The sequence below is a fragment of the Oncorhynchus clarkii genome, chromosome 10, assembly GCF_045791955.1.
Source record: "Oncorhynchus clarkii lewisi isolate Uvic-CL-2024 chromosome 10, UVic_Ocla_1.0, whole genome shotgun sequence".
Lineage (NCBI taxonomy): Eukaryota > Metazoa > Chordata > Actinopteri > Salmoniformes > Salmonidae > Oncorhynchus > Oncorhynchus clarkii.
In genome coordinates this window covers 57,040,750-57,054,600 of record NC_092156.1, presented here as the reverse complement: position 1 = coordinate 57,054,600, position 13,851 = coordinate 57,040,750, and the positions used below count along the sequence as shown (strand labels likewise).

At 40.8% G+C, this 13,851-nt stretch overlaps 1 protein-coding gene and 1 pseudogene across 1 annotated transcript; one reads left to right on the top strand and one right to left on the bottom strand.

Moving 5' to 3' along the window:
- Positions 1–404: 404 nt before the first annotated feature.
- On the bottom strand, positions 405–2,889 carry LOC139418813 (uncharacterized). Its single transcript, XM_071168535.1, has 2 exons — positions 2,803–2,889; positions 405–1,339 (listed from the first exon to the last, which is right to left on the bottom strand). The coding sequence occupies exon 2, from the start codon at positions 1,332–1,334 to the stop codon at positions 405–407; it is 930 nt and encodes a 309-aa protein (XP_071024636.1). The 5' UTR covers positions 1,335–1,339; positions 2,803–2,889.
- Positions 2,890–10,265: 7,376 nt separating this feature from the next.
- Positions 10,266–13,843, top strand: LOC139419280 (uncharacterized; annotated as a pseudogene).
- The last annotated feature ends 8 nt before the right edge of the window (positions 13,844–13,851 follow it).

The following is a 13,851-nucleotide window of genomic DNA, read 5'->3' as shown; positions in this document are numbered from 1 at the left end:
ACTCACCTACCTCCAACCAAATTAATAATAATTCAGAATAATTTAGTCCAGGGCATCTTTTACTTTGAAGTGACAAATCTCAATATCTGTTTAAAAAAATAAATGTAGGTGCAGTTGTAAATCAAACAAATATACGTGAACACTTTTTTTCAACATCAACTTATTTTAGCAGAAATAGGGAGTTGTGCAAATGTGTGTAATATAAATTAGAAGCAGGAATCTATTAGTCCGTTTATTAAAACACAAATGTAACGGGGATTACCAAAAAACTATATTTGGCTGAAATTAACATTGACACGCTTAAATGAAAAATATACTCCATAGGAAGAGTGAATTGAGTCACAAAATTAACATCTTCAACCATTTTATTTTATCCCACTCTTAACCCCTTCCTCCCTCTTTCCTTACAGTGCTGTGAGGTCACAAGTATTTCCCTCACCAGAGTTTTCCCCTGTTCGCTCTTCTTCACCACCCTCCTTCCTTCCATCAGTCCTCTCTCCTTTCATGTTATACTGGCCTCCCTCGCTCCCACTCTTCAACGCCTCCTTTTTCTCATCATCCTCTAGGTTCTTGGCTCTCTCGCTGAGGTCAATCCCGTCTAAACTGGAGTAGTCGTCTGAGGAATCTCCTTCATCCTGTCCCCCTCTCACTCCTGCAGCAGCCTCTCCATCTCCACTCTTCCCCCCCTCTCCCTCCTCCTCGTCCCCCTCCACCACTCTCTTCCCGGGCCAGAGGCTGAGCCCCAGCCAATCCTCCAGGCTTCTAACCCTGCCCCTCATGCGCTCCCTGACGCCCAATAACAGCCGAGGGGCGGAGCCATCCTGGCCTGAGTGGCGGCTGTTCCACTTGTAGAAGCACAGCACGGTAATTGCTAGGAGAAGAATGATGACCAGGACCAGGACCACGATGTACCCTGTATTTAACGGAGCAGGTGAGGGTTTATTATGGGATGGAGTGGTTGAGGTGCTGGGGGAGGTCTTGGGAAGAGACGTAGAGATTGTCTGTTTAGTGAGTGGGGGGGATGTGGTCTTTTCAGTCTGCATGGTTGTGTTTCCTGATGTTGCAGATGTCTGACTCTCTGTGGATGTGGGTGTACCATTCGGGGGGGCTATTGTCATGCCAGAATGATTACCATGCATTCCTCTGTCATGCTTCTCAGGTGTGGATTGGTCAGTGGAGTTCCTGGTATCATTTAAAGGTCCACCTCTCGCGCTCGTCTTTTCAGTTTGTGTGTTCTCGTTCAAAGTTCCATTAGAGGCAGGCGTGGCTTCATGGACGAAGATCAAGAGGACCAGAGAGAGCATGCTCAGCGCCAGGGTGATATTGGCCTTCATTGTGACTGAGAGAGAGAGAGCGAGAGAGACAGAGAAAAATGGAAGATAAGGTGATGTCAGCCTAACATGGTGGGTGATAGGAAGAAATGTAACACAGGCCTAAATGACTCATATGAGGTGGAGAATGAGAACAAGAAACAGAACACCAATGTAGGTTACAACGTATTTGCTGTTTTAAGTGTACAATAAAAGGGACTTAATATTTATGTTAAGATTTATTTCATGCATCGGAAACACAAAGGTGTGATGGCATGCACACGCACGCATGCACAGGAAATGGCGGTGTGCTCCAGAAGCTGTTGTTAACAGGAACTAAAGGCTGCTTTTGCGGCTGAGCCACCTGTCCTGCATCCTCCCTCGTTTTGCAAACTGAACCACCATTTGACAACGCATGCAACTAGCAGAAGAAGGTCCATGAGAGGAAAAAGAGAGAGAACGCCCAGTCTAAACATTCACATTACTATCGCAGATTCAAGATGGCTGAATTTTCCCTTAAGAAAGCAGAAACACTAAGTAACCGAAGATTTAGATCACTGCAAAGCCTTTAACCTTCTCTACATTCCTGAACAACGGCACACAGAAGAGGTCAATAACCACTGTATGGCCAATTTACTCTCTTTCATTCAATTCAAGTAATAAAGCAGAACTATAGACCATATAACCTCATCTGTTCTGTCAGTATAATCTCTGTGGTGCTTCAATTGCTGAGCTTTTTTGTGGTAACCAGGCCCAGCCCACAGAGAACTATTAGAATCCAACACTCAAACCAACATGAATTTCTAAAACGGACAACTGATTGTGTCTGTGCATGTTTCCAACTGATAAAACAAAGTTGGATTGGATTAGAATGACTATGTCCATCCTCAGGAGTCTAAATCCTTCTTGAACACAACCAAAACGATGCTAAATTAGCTTGGTCAATTCTCAACCGTGAAAAAACGGAAATCAAGAACATCAATGGAAATATTAAGTCCTGCTTAAATAGGAAGTGGAATACAGGATGAGAAAAGAAGAAATCAAGTGTGGTCACATAATGTGCCACCTCAAACACTGTCATGTTCAGATAGCCTAGTGGAAAGGTTGCTGGATCAAATCCCCAAGCTGTTAGGTAAAAATTTGTTCTGCCCCTGAACAAGGCAGTTAACCCACTGTTCCCGGTAGGCTGTCATTGTAAATGAGAATTTGTTCTGAACTGACTTCCCCATGTTAAATAAAGTTGTTTTTATTTTTTTAATGTTTTTGAAGTGGTGGGGTCGAGAGGGGTTGGGGACGAAAGGTGTGGACATCGGGAGGAGATGTAGAAATGGACAACAGAGAAAAGGAGAGGATGGAGAGATTGGAGGAAAGGATCAACGACAAAGGCCCAGAGAAAGATGGTCAGAGTGAGCAGAAAGCATCAAACCTGACAAAGAAAACAAAGGCTTATCAAACAAATAAACATGACATGAAATCAAAGTGTTCAACTCACCTGATCACTGTGATCGATCGGTTCTGAAGTTGACAGGGAAACACAACTGAATGAATGAGACGGAGAGAAAAGATTGAAAGAGCGGGGGCTCTTTGCAGATGTGTACAAAAATCAGTTAGAGAGAGAGAGAGAAAAAAGAACAGAACAGGGAGGGGAGGAAGGAAGGTGGGTGGGGGTAAAACACGATGAGACAGACGTGTGTGAGGCTGCAGAGGAGAGAGAGAGTGAGAGATGGTTCAGATAAATCACACAAAAAAATCTGTGATAAAAATACTATCAGAGAGAGAGAGACAAAATGTGTATGATTTGAATTTTGTTTATCAGCCAGGTGAAAAGATGGTGGGGAAATTAAGTGGGTGAACTGACCCTAGATTATTGGTTTGATTAAAAAAGATGATTGGTTTAATTCAGTGGTGTAAAGTACTTAAGTACAAATACTTTAAAGTACTACTTAAGTATTTTTTGAGGGGTATCTTTACTTTACTATTTATATTTTGGATTACTTTTACTTAATTCCTAAAGAAAATTATATTCTTTGTACTCCATACATTTTCCCTGAAACCCAAAAGTACTTGTCACATGTTGAATGCTTAGCAGGACAGGAAAATAGTCCAATTCACGCACTGAACAAGAGAACACATGGTCATCCCTGCTGCCTCTGGTATGGCTGACTCACGAAAAACAAATGCATCGTTTGTAATTGATGTCTTCTTAGTGTTGGGGTGTGCCCCTGGCTGTCTTTACATAATAAAAAAACAGAAAAGGGTGCCATCTGCTTTGCTTACAGTTTTTCTCAATTGCTAAAACACTAAAACCCATTGGCTGAACAAAGTTCTCAGTTGCCTGGACTCATTTAGCTTATTATGCAGTCTGTTGTCAATACCTTCAACCATTTCACATGGTGAAACACAATTTGCAGATCTCACTTAGACTTTTCAGCAAAACTCTAACCACATTCTCATTCTCAAAACACATTCTGCACTCGAATGCACATATCATCCATACTGGTAAACACTGATGTCATTGATTGAACACAACCACTCAAAATTGATTTAACCTGTTTCAAATGATGCGACACAATCAATATAAGAAGGTTCAGCAAACAGGTTGTTGAAGGTGGGAAGGAGAATGTCTGAGAATGCATAGAATAAACAATGTGAGAGGATGAGTTCATGGGTAAAGAGGAAGAGGAGGAGGGCAAGAAAGAGGAAGAGGAGGACGAAGAGGAAGAGGAAGACAAAGAGTGGAAATATTTGATGAAATTCGAGCAACAGTTATAGACCACGTTCTTGTCCATGGACTGACAATGAGGGGAGCAGGACTTAGAGTGCAACCCAATTTGAGCTGATTTTCTGTGTCCACCATAGTAAGGACATTCAGAGAAGAGAACAGGTACAGTATACTACTGTATTTTTGTAATTGCAAATTTACTGTACTACACTATAAGCAGCTGTTTCAATAGACATTTGTAAAGTTAATCACTGTATGTATTGTACTGCATGAATATGTTTTGTAACTGCACAACTACGTTTTGTAGAATTGCAAGGCTGCCACATGCAGGTGGAAGGACAGCTATATTCACTCGGGAGCAAGAGGCCGTTAGAGTTGGTCCTTCAAGATAATGCAATACGACTCGGAGAAATCCAGGAACGAGTGATACGAGACAACACACACTTCCAGGGAGTCGACAGTGTGAGCATTTCCACAATTGACCGTGTCCTCCATCGTAACAGAATGCGAATGAAACAAGTATACAGCGTACCTTTTGAGCGCAACTCACCAAGGGTGAAAGAACTGCGAGCTCAGTATGTGCAAGTAAGTGTACATTCAGAAACGTTTACTGTAATCCAGATTGTCTACAGTACTAACACATACTATGTGAATGACATTACTCTTCAGTACATACAATGTATGTGAATCAGAAGCCTAATTGTACTCTACAGTATAGCAATTTCTCTGTACGACTTACAAAATTCTACATACAGTATATTTTATTTCTACATAGATAATGTTTGACTTGGAATCCTTGGACAGACCCCATGAGTTCATCTTTGTCGATGAAGCAGGCCTCAAACTAACAAAGAGGAGAAGGAGAGGCCGAAACATGATTGGACAGTGGGCCATTGTTGAAGTCCCTGGTCAACGAGGTGGCAATGTCACAATCTGTGCTGCTATCAGCAACCATGGTGTTCTACATCACCATGTTACACTCGGGCCATATACAGTGGGGCAAAAAAGTATTTAGTCAGCCACCAATTGTGCAAGTTCTCCCACTTAAAAAGATGAGAGAGACCTTTAATTTTCATCATAGGTACACTTCAACTATGATAGACAAAATGAGGGGGAAAAATCCAGAAAATCACATTTATAGGATTTTTTATGAATTTATTTGCAAATTATGGTGGAAAATAAGTATTTAGTCACCAACAAACAAGCAAGATTTCTGGCTCTCACAGACCTGTAACTTCTTCTTTAAGAGGCCCCTCTGTCCTCCACTCGTTACCTGTATTAATGGCACCTGTTTGAACTTGTTTTCAGTGTAAAAGACACCTGTCCACAACCTCAAACAGTCACACTCCAAACTCCACTATGGCCAAGACCAAAGAGCTGTCAAAGGACACCAGAAACAAAATTGTAGACCTGCACCAGGCTGGGAAGACTGAATCTGCAATAGGGAAGCAGCTTGGTTTGAAGAAATCAACTGTGGGAGCAATTATTAGGACATGGAAGACATACAACACCACTGATAATCTCCCTCGATCTGGGGCTCCACGCAAGATCTCACCCCGTGGGGTCAAAATGATCACAAGAACGGTGAGCAAAATCCCAGAACCACACGGGGGGACCTAGTGAATGACCTACAGAGAGCTGGGACCAAAGTAAGAAAGCCTACCATCAGTAACACACTACGCCGCCAAGGACTCAAATCCTGCAGTGCCAGACGTGTCCCCCTGCTTAAGCCAGTACATGTCCAGGCCCATCTGAAGTTTGCTAGAGAGCATTTGGATGATCCAGAAGAAGATTGGGAGAATGTCATATGGTCAGATGAAACCAAAATATAACTTTTTGGTAAAAAAACTCAACTCATTGTGTTTGGAGGACAAAGAATGCTGAGTTGCCTCCAAAGAACACCATACCTACTGTGAAGCATGGAGGTGGAAACATCATGCTTTGGGGCTGTTCTTCTGCAAAGGGACCAGGATGACTGATCCGTTTAAAGGAAAGAATGAATGGGGCCATGTATCGTGAGATTTTGAGTGAAAACCTCCTTCCATCAGCAAGGGCATTGAAGATGAAATGTGGCTGGGACTTTCAGCATGACAATGATCCCAAACACACCACCCGGGCAACGAAGGAGTGGCTTCGTAAGAAGCATTTCAAGGACCTGGAGTGGCCTAGCCAGTCTCCAGATCTCAACCCCATAGAAAATCTTTGGAGGGAGTTGAAAGTCTGTGTTGCCCAGCAACAGCCCCAAAACATCACTGCTCTAGAGGAGATCTGCATGGAGGAATGGGCCAAAATACCAGCAACAGTGTGTGAAAACCTTGTGAAGACTTATAGAAAACGTTTGACCTCTGTCATTGCCAACAAAGGGTATATAACAAAGTATTGATAAACTTTTGTAGGTGACCAAATACTTATTTTCCACCATAATTTGAAAATAAATAAATTAAAAATCATACAATGTGATTTTCTGGATTTTTTTTCTCATTTTGTCTGTCATAGTTGAAGTGTACCTATGATGAAAATTACAGGCCTCTCTCATCTTTTTAAGTGGGAGAACTTTCACAATTGGTGGCTGACCAGCACCTTCTAAGATTGATTGCCAATCTAAGAAATATTTTATTTGAGCAGCAGGTTCAAGAGCAGCAGGGTCCAGAGTTAAATGAGAATCCCATTCCCACCTATGTGATAGTGTGGGAAATGTCAGTTTCCACCGAGCTGCTCAGGTAAGGGAATGGTTTAACATCAATGGGCAGTTTATGAACTTGTACCTCCCTCCATACTCGCCTTTCATGAATCCGATTGAGGAGTGTTTCTCCTCTTGGAGATAGAAAGTGTATGATAGACAACCCTATACCAGAGTAAATCTGCTGCAAGCCATGGATTTAGCCTGTGGTGAAATAGGTGAGGAATCATGTCAGGGCTGGATACAAGAGGCTTCTTCTCCCGTTGCCTCAGGAGGGACAATATTGCTTGTGATGTCGACAAAGTGCTCTGGCCTGACCCAGCCCAAAGACAAGAAGAAGCACATTGATCACATGTTTACTCCTTTGATTTTTGACCCTTTTAGTATTGTATACTGTAGTACAGTGCATTGTAGGCTGCATACTGTACAATGGACAAATTGTATGGCCCTGAACATTGTGCTTTCCATTTATTAACAGTACTGACTGCTCAATAGATTGTGACTGGTTGCAGGTTCATATCAACAAAGAACAAGAATTACAGTATCACAGAGACAAAGGACAAGTTTGTGAGATTGCAGGGTACAGTACTGTAAAAATAGGGGTAATTTCTGATCAATTTTGAGCTACTTTGATAGAGCATGTTTTCGTTCATCAAAAGATAATGACGGAAAAATATGAATATTTTTTTTTAGATTAAAAATGTACTTCTCCCTGAGAATTGTATGTTTTGAACAATGTGTTTTCTATTTTTCAGTGAATTGTTTACTGACTGCTTGAGAGTGTATATCATTTTGATCACTTTGTTTATGATTTGAGAGCAGTGTTTGATTTTGAACACAGGTAAAACTGTTTTGAGGCGAATGTTTCATTTTGCAAGAGGTTATACAAATAGTGCTTGAAGATGAGGTTTTGTGGTTAATGTTTTCAGGAAATGGAGCAAGGGTTCAGAAATTGTGTTTTAGTAATCGAGAAAAACTGTAATATAAGGAATTTGGAATGATTTTGACACTTAAGTATATTCTAGGAATTACATTTACTTTTGATAGTTAAGTATATTTATAACCAACTACTTTTAGACTTTTACTCAAGTAGTATTTTACTGGGTGGCTTTCACTTTTACTTGAGTAACTTCCTATTAATGAAGGTATCTGTACTTTTACTCAAGTATGACAATTGGGTACTTTTTCCACCACTGTTTCATTTCCCGATTGGGATCTTTGACCTTGTGGTAATGTGGTGGCGAGAGGAGAGTGAGTGTGAAGATCATTCACTGTTTTGTTATGACACAATGGAAAATGTGACGCACAGCTAAGTGAATTATAAATGCTATAATAGGACATTACATGTTCACCGTTTCTGACAAGAGGAAAAGCAGTGAACAGTTGTTTCACTACTCATTGCTGTTTCACAGTGCTTCACACTCTGCAGTCCAGCTGCCACCTGGTGGCATTCCTGGCTGACTACATTGCAGACGCATGCCAGCTAACCACGTCACGTGTTATAGCTATCTGGTGCCCGGACTGGGCAGTCGATTAAAGTGGCACACAACAATTAGTTGATGCAATGCAACGTCTTTAAGAACTCGACCTACATCATAATGAACAGAGAGATTGTAGATGAATAGACTCCGCATCTCCTATGTTTGTGGGGACAGACAAAGTGATTGAAAATCAAAAACAGAAATAAGTCTAGTTACGACCAGATAGATTTTGGACTGACTGAGGAGATGGCACGATACTTGATACTTATTCTCGTGCTTTGCTTGCTGGCAGGTAAACTGAAAAGGGATTTTTGAACAGGTGTCTCACAACATGTTCTGTTGTTTTCTGGTTTCTAGGGTTATTTGATTTCTGATTATGCTTCAAAGTATTAAAATGTAAAATATCAATTAAAGAGAAGATTAGTGGTAGAAATCAAGTAGAGAGAATTTGAGCTTTAAAGCCACATGATACAGATGAGAGAGAATAAAGTAAACGGCACGGGGTCAAAATTTTGATTTATGACCCTATGTCCGGATGATGCGTACATGCCCAAATATGGGCATCCGGCCACTACTTCCTGTTCCTGTTGTCACGTGTTAGAGGGTGTGTTATTTTTCAAGCTTTCAACAACAATAAAACAACCATCTAAATAATGTTTCTCGGCCTAACACACTCTTGAGTTTCCTATTTAGTTCTCTTTATTTGCACATGCACCGAGCTTCCAAGTGGCTCCAGCCTACGGATGCTCTGTGCATGTACACCGTGAGGGTTTTGAAAGAGGTAGATTAGAACCCCAAAGTAATAAGGGTAAGAAAAGATCACAAAGTTAATTTCAGATTCAGGTTTAGGGGGTAACAACTTTAGGGAAACCACTTTTCACACTATGTACAGACCTAGAGAGCCAACACATAAAGGTGTAACAGGGATGAATGTACAACAGTAGTCTTCTGTAACAAGCAATACGTGTGTTTTACATACAGATCTAAATATGTTTTACATACATCCAGGACTGAACGTCTTCACAAACTCCTTTTTAAAGGTTATGTAAGTAAACTGTAACAGGCCTCATTCAGCAGTCTAGAGATGAACCTAGAGACACCAAAAAACATCCATGTTTAGAGCAGCTAGGTGTTTATTCCCCAATGTAAGGGGGGCAAAGAGCGGATTTACCTAACTCTGTGCAGAACATAGTAATTTCCCTGAAGGGGGATCAAAGGAGAGCTGCTCTCCAGGGTGGGGGCTGTCACAGTCAATCATGACAGACTCTTTTTGAAAGGCCCTTACTTATGACTTAGACAAATCATTTTCTACCCAGCTTATTAATTAATGCTGTGGGATAAATCAGGCGTTTCTTGGTGGTCTTAAACAAATCTACAGTGAAACAAAAGTGTACACTTTACACACATGTTTGTGGACTTAAAAAAAAAAAGACCGCAGTAACATGACAGATATAGTAGAGGTGCTACAAAAAAATTGATTAGTTCGTATGTATTTTCCAAAGCCTGTCTGGATGTGAACGACATTGTGCCAGGAAAACTTACGGAGCTGAGGCTTGTGTGGGATATCCTACGAGCAAGAGAGGATGTCTTGACCACGGGGTGGAATTGGAAACGGCAGGATGTCAGGGTTAAACCTATAACCAGGCCCTTTATCTGCAATAAATGAATAGTAAAAATGTTTAATTAATTATGACATGTTTTAAACTGTATGTACTAAAAGTTGAAAAATACTGAACTTCCCCTTTAAGTAGCAATGATTTTAGTAGCCCAGCAAAATCGAATGAACATTTAGAAAACACATCCTGTCCCTGCTCTATGTAGACTTAGCTCTTCATGCATGGTCTGGGCTCTGGCCCCTGATGCAAGAACTCTGGTTTGACCCATTTCAGGTGAGTAACTGTTGTTTCGCTGTGTCCCAGATCTGAAGAGTTCTGTTCAGACTGAGGTGAAGGATGTGAGACGAGGAGTGTGAGAGACAGTCACTCTACACACTGGACGTACCAAACTACACAGAGGCGATCACATGCTATATGGTCCAGTCAGTACAGAGAAAAAGAATAGCTCAGCTGAGCATGGGTGTGAACAGAACATACTATAGTGAGAAGTTCAGAGACAGACTGCAGATGGATACTCTGACTGGATCTCTCACCATCAACGACTGTGGACTTAATAAGCTACATATCATCAGCGAGGAGATCTCATTCCAGAGTTTCAATCTAAATGTCTATAGTGAGTGTGTCTTTACCAGTGTATGCCCTGTATGCTGATGCATTTTTTTATGTGTCGATGTACTTAAATAACGTGTTATTCATTCTGGTTTCCCAGCTCCGGTGTCTACTCCTCACATCAGGAACCTCGCCGTTTACCAGTCAGTCCATCGAAGTAAGAGCTGTTCAGTGGTGTGTTTTGTGGCCACCCGGAGAGAGGTGACCCTGTTCTGGTAGAGAGGAGAGGAGAGACTGACCAAGGCTAGCTTCCCCGAACTCTCCTCCGCCAACCTTTCTCTCCCTCTAGAGATAAAGCTACAGGACAAAGATATCTACACCTGTGTGGCTGCCAACCCAGTCAGCAACCAGACAACCAAACTCAACGTTAAAGAGCACTGTCCTCAATATGTAGGTATGACAATAATCCATGATGGGATATTCATTTTAAGAAGCAGCTATTTGAACACGTCTGCCCTAGTTGTAGTAACTCCTCTCTCTCGCTCTTTCTCTCTGTCCGTTTGTCTCTCGTCTGTCTGTCTCTCAGATTCCTGTGCCTGGTGCATCAGCCTGACTGAGTTGGTGGTACGATTGGTTCTGTCGGCTCTGGTGGGTGTGGCCATGACTGTTTTGCTGTTTCATTACTTCAGACAAAAAAAGACACTCTCAGGCTCAGCCCTGACTGTCTCATCACATGCCCCAGTACCACTTCTGTGTAGTGCTGCACAACATGTTACTTGGGGAGATTCTATTCAATTCTACTCTACCATTCTGTTCTGGTTTGTTCAGTTCTATCCGACTTCTCGATCACTCAACGTGTTTTTGGTTCAGTCACTCTCACAGCTTTGTCAGGATTCAGAAGACTTTTAAAAAGCCTACGCTTCTGAAGTAAATATGCAATGTTATGTCACTGCTTTCATTGTACATAACACATGTATGTAGATTGATGCTTCTTTTGTAAAAAATTCTGCTGCATTGTCAATGAACTTAATTCACAAACATCAATGCTTATGCGTGAGACTCATCCAATGCAGACCTGTCATTGTCTTACTGTAAAGGACATCATTTATAATAAAACATTGATCTGGAATGTGTGTCAGCATCGTTCATATTCTCTGCATTCACCTCAGGTAGTAGAGGTGCAAAATAACTTATTTCTACATAATAAACTAACCCATGGTGGAACATATTTATTATAATGATTATGATGATGGACAATATTTACACAGTATGTGTGAATTCACCTTTATTTTGGTAGACAGAGACAGCCATGGATATAACTCTTGAATACTCCTTTACTTTGTACAATGCCGCCACCCAGTGGATATTATTGTTGAGATCACAAATTCAACAAACTGTTACAGTTGAAACAGCATCGACTCCTCATGAGCATAGACAGGCCAGTGGTACTGATGGTCAAAGACCACCAAGGTGTCCCTGAAGTCCCTTTTCTGTCCAACAAGTCATTAAAACGTACCCCTATTTCAGACCCATCAATGTCTTATGAAGGCCAGGGTAGCATTTTTTTTATTTTATTTTACCTTCATTTAACTAGGCAAGTCAGTTAATAGGGGGCAGTATTTTGATGTTTGGATGAAAAACGTGCCCAAATGAAACTGCCTATTTCTCAGGCCCAGAAGCTAGAATATGCATATAATTGGCAGATTAGGATAGCAAACACTCTAAAGTTTCCAAAACTGTCAAAATATGGTCTGTGAGTATAACAGAACTGATATTGCAGGCGAAAACCTGAGATAAATCCAACCAGGAAGTGCTGTTATTCTGAAACCTCTCTGTTCCATTGCATGCCTACCCTCCATTTAAAGGGATGTCAACCAGATTCCTTTCCCTATGGCTTCCACAAGGTGTGAACAGTCTTTAGACATCGTTTCAGGCTTTTATTTTTAAAAATGAGTGAGAATGATCACATCGCGTCAGTGGATAGCTAGGTGTCCCCAGATTTGTTCATGCGAGAGACCTTTCCTTTCTCTCTTGTATTGAAAAGGCTACCGTCCGGTTGAAAAATTATTGATTATTTATTGTAAAAACAACCTGAGGATTGATTATAAAAAACGTTTGACATGTCTCTACGAACTTTACGGATACTATTTGGAATTTTCGTCTGCCCTTCGTGACCTGCAAGAGCCTGTGGATTACTCAACAAAACGCGCCAACCAAATGAAGGTTTCTGGATATAAAAATAATCTTTATCGAACAAAATGAACATTTATTGTGTAACTGGGAGTCTCATGATTGCAAACATCCGAAGATCATCAAAGGTAAGCGATTAATTATATTGCTTTTCTGACTTTCGTGACCAATCTACTTTGCTGCTAGCTGTTTGTAATGTTTTGTCTGCTGAGAGAGCTGTCCTCACATAAACGCTTGGTTTGCTTTCGCTGTAAAGCTTTTTTGAAATATCACGCCAGGTGGATTAACAACAAGCTAAGCTGTGTTTTGGTATATTGCGCTTGTGATTTCATGAAAATTAAATATTTTTAGTATATTTTTTTATTTTAATTTAAATTTGGCGCTTTGCAATTCAGCGGATGTTGACAAAAATGATGTGTGCCAAGAGGTTTTAAGAACAAATTCTTATTTTCAATTATGGCCTAGGAACAGTGGGGTAACTGCCTTGCTCAGGGGCAGAACGACAGATTTGTAGCTTGTCAGCTCAGGGATTCGATCTTGCAACCTTTCGGTTGCTAGTTCAATGCTCAAACCACTAGGCTACCTGCCGCCCCTGTTGTACATCATCTATGCCACCCAGTGGAAACTAATACAGTAGTCATATGTGAACTGAGAGATTTTAAGGTTGTAGATGAGGTGACTCCGCCTCCCCTGTGGGTATACAGGAAGTCAAAGACCACTGGAAATAGGTCTTATCAGTTTAGTTACGACCAGATAGATGTTGGACTGACTAAGAAGATGGTACGCTATTTAATACCTACTCTCTTGCTTTTCTTGGTGGCAGGTAGCTTAAATAATTTTTTTAAACAGGTTTTTACAGCTATGTTCTGTTATTTTGTTATGACGTGGATATTTGATTATAATCAAAGTATTTAAACTATGCTTATTAGTGTTTGAAAGATATCAGTTAAAAACAATACTAAAGGTAGCAATAAGAGGGAATAAGCCTGTATCATCTAAAATGTCCTTTGTGTTCCCATTTTACTGATGCACATAATATAATACCTGAATACAACTTTAATTGGTGTGGCATTTATCCTATTGTGTACTTAAAATATGGTGTTTTTTTGATTAATCAAGAAAATGTCCACATTCATTTTTCTTTTTTTAGACAGAGCAATGGCGATTGTCTATTCAGCACTTCAAAAATATCCGTATTGAAAATTGTAGTCAAAGCTGTTAGAATTTCCTGTCTGTTCACAAAGAGTAAGCTTGGCTCTTCCTGTGTGGTCTGGACTCAGGCCCCTGCCGTGTGAACTCTTCT

What these genes read in the sequence shown, in the direction of transcription:
- LOC139418813 (XM_071168535.1), bottom strand. Translation starts at nt 1,334, where the DNA reads ATGAAGGCCAATATCACCCTGGCGCTGAGCATGCTCTCTCTGGTCCTC.